Below are 13,301 nucleotides of genomic sequence, written 5' to 3' on the forward strand. Positions count from 1 at the left end.
TCTAGCTGCTACAGGGTCTAATTCCTTTGATAGGTATGCAATAGGTCTCTTCCAGGGCCCTACTCTCTGGGTGAGGACCCCTTTCGCAATACCTTTACATTCATCCACATATAGACAGAAAGGTTTACTTATGTCTGGTAGTCCTAGGGCTGGGGCCTCTAAGAGCTTGCGTTTTAGGGTTTCAAAGGCCTCTTGCCTTTCCTGTGTCCAGTTGAAGTCCTATCCTTCTTTGGTAGCCTCATATAAGGGGTTTTGCAATTTCGGTGAACCCAAAAATCCAGAGGTTGCAGAACCCCGCGGTACCCAGGAATTCCCTCACCTGTTTTCTAGAGGTCGGTGAAGGTATCTTCAGCACAGTCTTGTTGCGGGCCTTAGTCAACCACCACTGCCCCTGCTTGAGGATGTACCCTAGGTAAGTCACTTCTTGCAGACATATCTGAGCTTTTTTTGCTGAGGTCAGGTATCCCAAGTCCCCAAGTATGTGGAGTAAGTCCTCTGTCCCCCCAGGCAGGACTTCTGGTCTGGTGCCGTGATCAATAAGTCATCGACATATTGTAACAGGCTTATGTCGGGGTGTTGGGTTCTGTACTACCTGTCTATAGTCCCCGGATTGGGGCTTTTTGACAGGCAGGAGTGGGGTGTGCCAGGCAGACTGGGTCATTCTCAGCACCCCCAGTTCCATTAATTTTCTCATATGTGGAGTGATTCCATGTTTTGCTTCTAGGGGCATAGGATACTGGCTCAATTTAACAGGGTCCACCCCTGCTTTGAGTTCAACATATACAGGAGGGCTGTGTCCTGCCAGACCCATACCCCCTGTTTCTGCCCAGGCCTGGGGAAATTTTTGGGGCCAATCTGATATATCAGGGTTTGGTTGGATTGGCTCCTGATGGAGTCTATATTCCTTAAGCAGGGTGGCTCCTATAGCTGTGAAGTGGATCTGTGCCCTCATTTTTGAAAATAAATCTCTGCCCAGAAGTGGGTAGGGACATTCTGGGATTACTAGAAATGAGTGGGATACCCGGCCCTTCCCTAAATCTACTGTTCTTCAGGTAGTCCATGAATAGGGCTTTGTTCCTGTTGCCCCCTGTACCCATGTAGTTCTGGAGGACACTGGCCCTCTTGGCTCCAATAAAACCAAATTCTGGGCACCAGTATCCACCATAAACTCAATTGGTTTCCCCTCTATTTTCAGGGTTACCCTGGGCTCAGGGAGGGGGACCTGAGCCCTGTCTCCCCTAGTCACTGTCTTCACCCCCAATTAGAGCCTTTAATACCTTAGCTGATTGCTTATTCTTCTTGGGGCAGTCCTTCACCCAGGGCCCTTCCTCCTTGCAGTACGCACACTGGTTTTTCCCTACCTTATTTCGTGGTCTGGATCCCACCAATGAGCTCCCTCTGTACTGAGGGTTGGTTGCTAATAATATCTCTCTGTGGTCCTTCTTGTGGTGGGCCTGTTGTCTCTCCAGGACCCTGGTCAGGCTTGCTTCCTGTCTTTTTTCTTTTTTTTCCTCTCTTTGTTCTGCTGTCTCCCTTCTATTATCTACTTTTCCACCACTGCTATTAAGTCCCTAAGGTTCTTTTCTCCTAGTCTATCTAAAGATTATAACTTTCTCTTGATGTCAGGGGCTTTATTTTTAGGGTTACCCTGGCTCAGGGAGGAGACCTGTGCCCCGTCTCCCCTAGTCACTGTTTTCACCCCCAATTAGAGCCTGTAATACCTTAGCTGATTGCTTATTCTTCTTGGGGCAGTCCTTCACCCAGTGCCCTTTCTCCTTGCAGTACGCACCCTGGTTTTTCCCTACCTTATTTCGTGGTCTGGATCCCACCAATGAGCTCCTTCCGTACTGGGGGTTGGTTGCAAATAATATCTCTCTGAGGTCCTTCTTGTGGCTGGCCTGTTGTCTCTCCAGGACCCTGGTCAGGCTTGCTTCCTGTCTTTTTTCTTTTCTTTCCTCTCTTTGTTCTGCTGTCTCCCTTCTATTATAAACCTTTTCCACCACTGCTATTAAGTCCCTAAGGTTCTTTTCTCCTAGTCTATCTAAACGCTGTAACTTTCTCTTGATGTCAGGGGCTGCTTGGTTAACGAAAGCAAACATCACAGTTTGACCTGATTCCTCCGCTTCTGGGTCAAACGGAGTGAACTGCTGGAAGGCGTCTTGTAACCACTTTTAGTATGAGGCTGGGCTTTCTTCAGGCCCCTGCTGACATCATAGACCTTAGACATATTGGCGGGTTTTTGAGCCGCCATTTTGAGACCCACTAACAGAGTCTGGCGGTGGACCAGGAGCCTCTCCTTACCTTCTGCCATGTTGTAGTCCCAGTTGGGACGGTTAGGGGGAAAGCTGGCATTAATGAAGCCTGGGTCTGTGGTAGGGTCCCCGGTGGGGCCCGGAACCAATTTCTGGGCTGCCTCCAGGATCCTGTTTCACTCCTCAGTAGTGAACAGGACACTCAGGAGCTGGTGGCAATCATCCCAGGTGGGCTGGTGAGTGAAGAGAACAGTTTCCAATAAGTTAATCAAGTCCCTGGGGTTTTCAGAGAAAGGTGCATTCTGTGAGAGACGATTGTAAAGATCACTGGTGGCAAAGGGCCAGTAATGAAAGGGCCAATTGCCCTCTCTGTTGGGGGTCCCTGCCAGCCAGAGGGGGAGGACAATGGTGTCAGGCTGGGGGGCCGCCCCCCTCCGGCTCCATGTGGCCTGCGCAGGTCCCTGTGGAAGCGATGGTGGCTCCTCAGGGTTAGGAGGCAGGGCCTGCACTTGTGGCGCCCTTGGCGGGGTGCCCATCTGAGAGGAGTAGGGTGGGGGAAAGATGTTGTTCTCCTCTGTGCCTCCCTGGAGAAAGGGTTTCTCTTCCGCCTTTGGTCTGAGAGGGAGGACCTGCAGAGGTGGAGGGGGAGCAGTTGGATTAATCAGGGGAAGGAAGGACTTGACCCAGGCGGGGGGGGGGCATTGGTTGTTCGATGAGGCCTTGCAGGTCACGATGTATGGGATCTGGCCCCGGTGGCCCATCCGTGGGCTGAAGACATGGTCTGCTACCCTGGAAATCAAACTCAGATTAAAAGTCCCTTCAGGGGGCCATCCAACATTGAAGGAGGGCCAATCAACCGAACATAAAGTTGTCCATTTCTTTTTCTTTACATCTACACTATTGTTATGGGCAATCGTCTTAACGTCCCCCCAGTGGACTAGTGTAAGATCTAGAGGGGAAGATGGGGTGTTGCTCATAGTATTTATCAGTCCCGTACATTTTGTCAACAAAGAAATTAGAACAAAGATCACAAGACACAAGAATGACACAGACAGAGCGCCCAAATTAAACTACCGCAGCTTTCAGATGGTCTGGACTCTCAGCCGTGTAGATTCCCTGGCTTGATTGTGCCAAAGACCATACAGATAGGACTCACATGTCCCAACAGGGTCGCAAGGTCCTCTGAGGCTTCAGATGGACTAGTGTCCTGGTGGGGTGTCCGGTGGGGAACACCCACCCCGACGAGGATGGGGATGTCTCCCGAATCCTCCACGTCACCTTGCTAGCATTCCAGAGACAAAAAAATGAGATCAGATGCCCACGAAAAAGGAAAAGTATAGAAAACACAGGCGGACAAAAAGACAGGGGGGACAAACACAGTTTTACAAAAACTTACCCGGCCGGATAATCACAAACTTTTGGGGTCGGTTCCTCTTGGAGGTCTCTGGGGGGAATCCTGGAGGAGTCCCCAAATGTTTTACCTCATCCACTGGACCCCAAAAAGACCACCAAGGACCCAACACACCAAAATGCAAAAGCAAATGTTTATGGTTTATTCAGGCTTAAGCTCGGCTCTCAGACATCACCAACTCAATGGATCTGTGCTGAGAGCCCAGAGTAAGAGAGAGTGGAGCCCTTTATAGGTTTTAGACAAAGGGTAGGGGATACCGAAGATACATTTTGGTTGGTTCAAGGAGCCCACACCAGCCAACATAATTTTAAACCGATTGGATATATAAGATGCAGCCCTGGAAGTTTCTTATTGGTAGGTGCTATTCTCAGGGCTGTGGAATGTGCTGTGTTACCTATGGGGCCAGGAGTCTCTCATTTTACCTTATAGGGCAGTTTTTATGCGCAGGCTTGCTTAATCTATAGTTTCCTAGAAGGGGGGTGGGGAATAGCAGGCAGGGGTCAGGGCATGCCAGGGTATGTCTAGGCATGTCTAAAGCAGCAGTTAAACATTTTACCGAAGCTAAAAGAGTAAGTAGTGGGGGTCTGGAGGGATTGGGGTGTAGCGGGTGAATGAAGAGGGTCTCAGGGTCCTACACTGTATGAAGTTCAAAAAACATCAATAAATAATGAAAAAAATCCATTGGTTGCTCAATAAAAATTAAAATTATTTTTAATACTATAAAAGATAAAATATATTTCTTCGTTTTGAATGCTACTGAAATAGACTTACTACCTTTACTTTGGGACAAATTACTAGTCTTCAAGTTCATTTACAACTAACCCATCAATGGCTAATCATTTCAGGAAATGGAAATGAAGTAACAAAATAATAACATTTACATTGTTGCTAATGTTCACAGAGCAGAAACAAAAGAGAAAATCCTACCAATTTTGTGGCTAATGTAGGTAAAAATAACTTTTTGTATACTTTTTAGTTCCTTTGTTTGACTTTGGCCTCAGAGAGTACATTCATGATAAGATATCACACTATATTCCTTAAAGACATTACTTTGTAAGTTTTCAAACACCAAGCCTACAGTTTTAATTGGAAAATCTATATGATATAATTGAAAGATATTGTTTATCAATTTTCATCACAGATTAACCAAATAAAAAATGATGCCCATTTTATTGCTATACATAAATACACTTGAACATACAGATGATTTCTAACTTTAATTTTATTTGTATTCTGATATCAAACACAAATATTAGGAGAAAAATTCTTTTTCGTGGAAGGAAATACCCTCTCATCAGTTTCTTTCTGTTCTTTTTTGGGTAATAGAGAAGATGTAGTCTCACAGTTGGTGTTTATGACCTAGTAAGAATTTCATCATAACCTTAAATATTCTCTACATTTCCCTCTTTAATCAACAATTTGATTATTTTTCTTGAAAATAAAAACATGGGACTATGGTTTGCCTCCTTGTACACATTTAATCAATATTTACATATCATACACGTGTAGAGGTACATAAAGGTTTTCTTTGTTGAGCTTTCAACAAGCAAATGCAAAGCTTTTCTGGTTATATTCTTTTCTAGAGCCCCTGAACCAACTTATTTCTTTCCTTCTAGCAAAGGCCTATGGAGAATTTGCAGTTGCCCATAAACCTAATCAATTTGATTGCTCCAAGAATTTCTAGTTATTTAAAATTCTGGAATGATTTATTTGTAGTTGCCTTTATGCAGGTAGGGAGATGGTTTGTGGTGATAAGACTGTGTTTCACTGGAAATAGAGGCATCTTTGTTATAATCTGTCATAAATTGTCCTCATATCTTCAACCTATAGCTTAGTATATTCTTGGGAGTTGATATGACAACCATGTGAAACTCTCCAAATTGGTGCACAATAATCGAAAAAGGTCACAATACGACAGTGTCAACCTGAGTCCAACGTCTGTTATTTCCAAATTTGATATTAGGTAATGTTGAAAAGAAAATGATACCTACAGAACACTCACTCAAGATACAAAGCAAAGATCTCTCTTTTAATCTCATGTATTTTTCTTTTACTTATTGTTTTCTATATTTATTAGTTTGTATTTTTAAACAGTAAGTTATCTTCAAAGTATTTCTTGAAAACCCTACATTATACATAGACACATGCTGAAGAATTTTAAGATACTTTTACATATATTTTGATATTGTTTTATATATATCTATTATTGTTTGTTGCACAAGTATGAAATGATATGAGTAAACTAAATGTCCATTGTCTAAATATTGTAAGATCACATGGAAACTAAGAAAAAAATTATTATCATTTAAATTTATCTTATTTTCCCCCAGAAATCAAAAATCTCTACATATGATAAAATGTGGGCATTTATGAGCAGCAGGAGACAGTCTGTGCTTGTCAAGAGTAATGAAGAAGGGATCCAGCGAGTCCTTACTTCTGATTATGCTTTCCTAATGGAGTCAACAACCATCGAGTTTGTTACACAGCGGAACTGTAACCTCACACAGATTGGTGGCCTTATAGACTCCAAAGGTTATGGTGTTGGAACTCCTATGGGTAGGTTACACGACAGCCACTTTATGTTTGCTCATTAAAATTATCTGCTACTTGAAAGGGAGAAAAGAGGGCATGTATCACAGAAAGTTTTGTATTTACGTATTGTATCTTATCAACATTTTTTACTGCGTAAAAGCAGGTTATTATTTTGGACATATGGTTCTAAATGAACAAATCAAAAAGAAAAATTATTTTCTAGCAAATACCCAGTAGATATTTTTACTGTATATAGGTTGAAATATCTGTAACTCATTCTTAACACATGATTCTGAAGAACATTCAAATTCTCAAACATATGTATTATTAATATTATTGTTATTATTAATAGACTAATATTCTTATTTTGGTTTTTTTGAGATAGAATCTATGTGAGCTAGGCTGACCTCAAACTTACAAATCATTCTCTAACCTCAACCTCCTAAATGAGGGATGCTGGAAATATGGGTGTAAGTCAAAAGTCACCAATCAAATGCTTTTTTTTTTTTTTTTTCAGTTTCATGAATGCATTAAACTTTGCAAAATGTTATTTTTCCAAATTTGAAGTGTATGAATCTTACTAACAGAGTTACCTAAGTTACCTAAAAGAATAAAGCCACAAATGTTTCTTACAATTATTATTTTGTTCCACCAAAAGTGCGGTAGTGGTAACAAACTAATTGCCAGTGATATGTCTATATTTGATACCCTGAATTAGCTGTCTTTGACATTCCTCTTCTTATTCATGACAGATATTTTTTAGTCTTTATAAAATTAAATAAGAAAAGACTTTCATGTAGGGTATTGGAGTATACACTTGTAGTTTTAACTACTCCAGAGGTTGAGGGGAAGGATTGTTTCAATCCATGAGTTTGAGACCAGCCTGGAAATGAGTGCAAGCCACCATCATATAATAATAATGATGAAAATGACAATTATCACAGTAATTTCCAGGAAAATCAGTGAGAGTTTTGATAATACATGTTCATACATGTAAATAGGTATCTGTTTGCACTCTAAATAAGTGCATAAATAATAGTATAGCTTATGTGTATATGTAGTAGAAAGAAGAATGATTACATGATGATGTTCATACCTTTAGTCCTCAGTGTCTATGAACTAGCCCCTTAAGTAGACAAAGTCACTCTATAGATGTAATTGAATTAAATCTATTGAGATGGGAAGATAGCCTGATTAATCAAGTCAGTCTAATGTAATCACATAGGGCCCTCAAGAGAAACAAATAGTAGTGTAAAATCACAGTTGCAATGTAGGGTAGAAGAGAGTAGGGAAATGGATGGAGAGAAGAGAGAATGGAACAAGCAAGAGATAAATAAAGTGCTGCCTGGTGGTTATAGAGGTGGGGGAAAAGGTCATAGGCACAGAAATGCAAATAACCTTTAGAAGTTAATAAAGTAAGGAAATAAATTCTTTCATATAGATTGTATAAGCTTAAGCTATTTGAGGTGTCTGATATACCACTCTGACCTCAAGATCTGTGAGATAATAAATTAGGTATTGTGATCAAGACAATGAATTTATGGTAATTTGTCATAGCTGCAACAGGAAACTTGTTATACAAAAAGAAATATAACAATAGCATATTTTACATTACAATATCTTTGAGAGAAAAGGGACAAAATTTTAAAAAATTAAAAAATTTTAATTTTAAAATGTTTCTAATACATACACAGCATTAGAATGTTAGATACAATTTAATAAAAAATCCCATTTCATTATTACAATGCTATCAAAATCTTTAATCATTTAGGGTAATTTTGGCAATTTTCAAATGTCTGAGAAGACTTGAGTGTACTTCTATAAAAATTTCAACAAAATTTAACATTAAATCCTACTATTTGGGAGCACATTTGAAAGTCTTTATGTCTCAAGTAGTTAGAAGTGACTATGAAAATATTTTAAGTCACTCAATGCTGTCATATTGCATATTCCTCCTTTTATCCAGTAGATAAAATGAGTGCATAGTCTTTGTAGAAATGAAAACATATTTAAGTTCTTATTAACAAATTATAGAGTGTGGATTAGTCCGCATGTTTTGGGAGGCCAACTGTATTATAGAAATCTCTAATTTAATTTCTAAGTAGAATACAATATGTGTGAAAGAATAAAATATAAATATATGCTAACCTGAAGTCCAGTAAGATCACAATAATTTGGGTAGAATTTTGAATTATGAAAAAGATATTTTGAAGAATATATTTTATCTTTAACATATTTCATACTTGCCAGTGCATAGTAATCATTAGCAACCTTGTTTTACATTCAGCACAGAAAATGTCTCCCTTTGATTGATCATACCAGGGAAAGACCTCAAAATGTTTTGTCCTTATTATGGCAGTGTTGTGTACAAGTTTTCAAAAGAGTTACAATTAATTTTAATACAAGATAAGTTACTGGATTTTAATATAGTTTGATAAACAAACTTCAAAATATTGAATTATATATTTTTTTCTCTAAAATTTGGGTTTTGATGCAATGCTCAAAATAATCCATTCTCTGTCCACAGATCAGATATGCTTCTCTGCCTCAGTAGAAATACATAATGAACCCAGAAAATTCAAGTTATTGCAGCACTTATTTAGAATTGTGATGTTTACTTTTTTAATAATTTTGAAATATCATTTTTGATTCTGTGAGAAATTATATATACTCAAGGAAAGAGATGGCAACATACTATTAGTGTAGTGTTCTGCAGAGTAATCTGGATTTAGTTTTTTAAGTTCTGGATCTCTTGGAATAGTCTCTTACAAAGGTACTGACTTTAGGGTCCTTCATTTATGAATTTATTTACTTCCTTTTTAAGTAACTTTCATTATGTAATCCCAGGAGGTCATGAATTCCTCAAAGGCTCAAGTAATTCTCCACCCTTACTTTTTCAAGTATCTATCATGCATCACTATATCTGGTTAGATTTCTTTTAATTATTTTATTTATGCATACATGTGTATGACTATCTGTATGTACATCACTTATGTACAGTGCCCCAAAAGACCAGAAAAGGGCATGAAATCTGGACGTGAAGTTACCAATAGTTGTGTGCCAACTGATGTAAGTGCAGCGAGCCAAACTGTCTACAATAAGTGCTCTTAACCCTGAGCCCTCTCTTCTCTACAGCACCACCATCACAACCACTATTTTTGTAAAAAAAAAATTTGTATTTTTTAAAAATTTCATGTGTATGAATGTTTTGCTTGTAAGCATACCCCGTGTGTAAAATGCCGGCAGGGACCAGAAGAAGGCATCAGATCCCCTGGAACTGGTATTATGGATAGGTTTTAGCTGCTGCCATGTGGGAGCTGGTAACCAAAGGGTCCTCTGGATGAGCCTAAGTGCTCTTAGCCATTTTTCCAACCCCACTACCTCTTTTTTAACTACTAAGAACTCTCAGAACTCAGAATACACTTTAAGTCCTTAATATAATTTGTCAAATATGTGTGATATATTAAAAAATTGTTTTAAATTGGACCAGAAAGTGCATGAAGGAATGGTTAGACACACTCTTAGTGTAAGCATGAAGTGTATTACTATGGGCTTGCTAGAATGCTACTATGTGAAACCTATTTCTAATGTCATTTCAGGAAGGAGATTCTTGCCTATACTCACCATCCTCTGAATGAGGGCCAAGCTTTTGGTCTCTGTTGTTTGTGGTTGTTGTTATAAATGTACTCTCGAACGCTCATTTATTATTTACTAACTAAAAAAACTTCTTCATCCAGATATATCATAAAATGGAAAGCTATAAATATAGGGATGTCAGATTTCTTTTAGAACTAGTGATAAAAATGGTATATTGGGCAGAATTATGGGGGACCGTTCTTCGCCAGCAATCTGAATTGCCTCTGGTACTCTGAAAGCCATCCATCCAGTGGCAGGGAGTTTCCAGCTTAGTCCAAGCTTGGTTTCTCCCTCTCTGGTGCTCACATCATGCAGTGTCTTCAGCAATAGGGTTTTACTGTCTACTTTTAGTGTACAACCAACATTATTGGCAATGGCCTTTATTGTTTTGGAGACAATAAAGGGGCCTCTCTAGGGCCTCTCTGTCCACTTATAGGGGGACACCCCACCTCTGGCACTGGGATTTTCATTTAACAACTGTATGGCTTCTGGTAGGACTTTCTTCCATCCCTGTAGGGGTTCTTCTGTGTTTAAGGCTTTTTTTTTAAACTGTGCATCAGGAGAATTTTTTTCCCCTTTATTCCCATAGTTCTTTGTATATCCCTCCTTCCCCAACATACCAAACAAGATGTTCTAGCTTGTGAACAATAGTGGCACATCTAGGGTATGTGCAACCAGCAAAGTTTTGATTGGCTATAATGCCCGCTCCTGGAGGTAGCACACGCAACTGGTACTGTAGACCAGGTCAACCTCCTGTGGCAGGGGATTGACCTGGATATATTGACCTATATCCACACTGGGATATAGGCCCCAGAAATACACTGAAGCTTGAAAAGGTATTTGAGGCTTTTCTGTTTTTCCAAAGAGTTAATGAGATAAATTTACAGGAAGAAAAGCAGCACTAGCTTAGATTGTAGAAAACTTACAGAAATTCCAGGAATTCCTTAACAGCCTGACGCTATCTTTAGGAAATGATAATGTCATGTCCAAAGTGTGATAAAATAAAAGACCTTCCTTTTTTTCTAAAGCTTTTTTGCTTTCGTTACTGATCAGATTTTAAGAAACTTCCATGGAAGTATATGTTTCCATGAAATAAATGAATGCAGAAAATATTATAATTTGTTTGGAAATGGGAAAGCAGAAACAAATTTGAAAAATGAGACATTACCTGCTCCTAAATTCCCTTTAGTGTTTTGCAAAGCTGCTAGCCTGCCGGGATCCTCCTGTTCTTCACTTGGGGGCCTCCCTTTCCATTCATCACTCTTAGTGTGATGATTACTGTCCAAAGTATGCTGTGAAACCACTGAATGACTCAGATATAGAAGCTATTTAATTAGCGATGCTCTGTTTACACAAAAATACTTTAGTGAAGCAATCAACAGTGATGTGAAGGCAAATGCTAAATAAGCATAAGCTGGTTTAATTAAGTTTGGGATAGCATTAAATCCAGTTCTCACTTCTCCAGACAGCAGCAATGCTATTTTAATGTGGCATTTACTGTGTGGTAGATGTTGGGAATTGTAGATATATTTACTGATAGTAAGTTAACTTTTTAGGTCATTCAAAATAATATTTTCAAAAACCTTTGGGAGAGGTAAAATAAAAAGGCAAATCACCATGGTTTCCTTAAGGCCTATTTACAACAGAGAAACAGTTGTAATCTTGTTTCTTAATACACCGTAGGTAGTAATGTGTTTAAAAGACCAGGGATCATTCTCCTTAATGGAATTTTCAGATGCATTACCTCTCTACTTGCTCTATGCTGGAAGACTTTTTTGGTTTCTCTTTTGGTGAGATTGAGTGCATATCACCTTTAAGTCCAGGCAGTCTAAGGAGCTCCCGAGCTAGTAGGAATGCAGTAGTTTATATAAAATGGCTAGGGCCAGTCTGTGTTATTTTACTTAGCTTTGTTCAATTGTTGGAAATACTGTAAACTGATTGAAGGGTTTCATTACTATTACTTTTTACAGCAATGCACTAGTCCAGAGTTTATTCCATTTTTAACTTTCCTCCCAAATTCCATATTGTAGGAAATGTGAGACCCCTGAGGAGTGTGGCTTTTGTGTATGACTGTGCATATTTCAAAAATGTCAGAATTTCCTGTGATCTCAGTGGTTCCTGTTTTACTTGCAGGTTTAAATCAACAGTAAATTCTTGTGAGTTTATAGCTACCTCACAATAAATAAAAGGCTCCTCTGAAAAATAAATTAGTCCTGATGTCTAAGAGGAACAAAGGAGGAGACATAGCTACATGCTGTCACCCTGAGATGTTTCCTTGATCTTTTAAGGACATTCACTCAAAGTGGCATCAAGTCAGAAAAGAATTTCAAGACTAGCCATTATGAAGTAGAGTTGAAGTTTAATAAAAATGTTTTACCATAGACTTAAGCAAGAGGGTTAAGAAAGTTAAACAAAGAAACAAACAAACAAACAAAAAACAGACACTTCAGAAGAAAGAAAGACACACCAGAGACCATGGATGTGGTTTTTCTAAGAAGCGGTGGCCTTTCATTGTCTTTATAAGTCATGTATAGGGGCTGGAGAGATAGCTTAGCAGTTAAGAACACACACTGTTTTCCCAGAGGACTGCTGTCAGGTTCCCAGTGCACACACTGGGTGACTCAGGACCCTGTAACTGCAGCTCTAGGGGATCTGGAATTCTCTGCATTCACACGTTTATATATATATATATATATATACTCTCTCTCTCTCTCTCTCTCTCTCTCTCTCTCTCACACACACACACACACACACACACACACACACAATAAAAACTAAAATTTTAGAAAACAGTCATTTATAGCTTGACTTGGTGGTGCATATTTTTAAATCCTAGCACTTAGGAGAGTTTAACTGTAAACGGTTAGTAGTCTGGTCTGAACCCAAATTATCAGGCCCTACCCAAGGTCATACACATTCAGGCCTTAAGTCTGGCTCACTGAAAATTTAACATAAACTATCTCTGTGTTAAAGAAATATAGTATCTATTTTGGCAACTTGCACAGAAAAGGGAATTGCGCGTGCATGCGCGCACACGTGTGTGTGTGTGTGTGTGTGTGTGTGTGTGTGTGTGTGTGTGTGTAGGAGTTCTTAGCTGACAAGAGGTTTTTTTGGAGACACAGTCTGTGTATCCCCAACTGGCCTGGAATTTACTGTGTAGACCAATCTTGTCTCAATCTCACAGAAATCCACCTGCTTCTGTGTGTGGAGTGCTGGGATTAAAGGCATGCACCACCACACCCAGCTTCTGCTGGCAAAAGGTTTTAACTAAACTCAGGGGTAAGGGGATCCATTCCCTTCCCATGTCCTTATAATTTTCTCCATGTTTGTGTCCTGCATCAATATTACATTTAGAAAATGACTGAACTTATATATGGTAAATTAAAAGATGAAGTGGCTGTGTTTATAATACCTTTAAATGTTAAATCTAAAGACAATTTAAAAACACATGCATCTGTTAAGTGCATTTT

General features: G+C 39.3%; 1 protein-coding gene across 5 annotated transcripts in view; it reads left to right on the plus strand.

Annotated features, from left to right (window-relative positions):
- Grik2 (glutamate ionotropic receptor kainate type subunit 2) overlaps positions 1-13,301 on the plus strand; it is a 771,644-nt gene that overhangs the window by 727,200 nt on the left and 31,143 nt on the right. For all 5 annotated transcript variants that reach the window (XM_008822942.2, XM_008822943.2, XM_029558576.1 and 2 more), the window contains one exon: positions 5,994-6,219. In XM_008822942.2, the coding sequence (XP_008821164.1) occupies positions 5,994-6,219 (226 nt within the window). The remainder of the gene's footprint in view (positions 1-5,993; positions 6,220-13,301) is intronic.

The sequence above is a fragment of the Nannospalax galili genome, unplaced genomic scaffold, assembly GCF_000622305.1.
Source record: "Nannospalax galili isolate Female #2095 unplaced genomic scaffold, S.galili_v1.0 scaffold448, whole genome shotgun sequence".
Taxonomy (NCBI): domain Eukaryota; kingdom Metazoa; phylum Chordata; class Mammalia; order Rodentia; family Spalacidae; genus Nannospalax; species Nannospalax galili.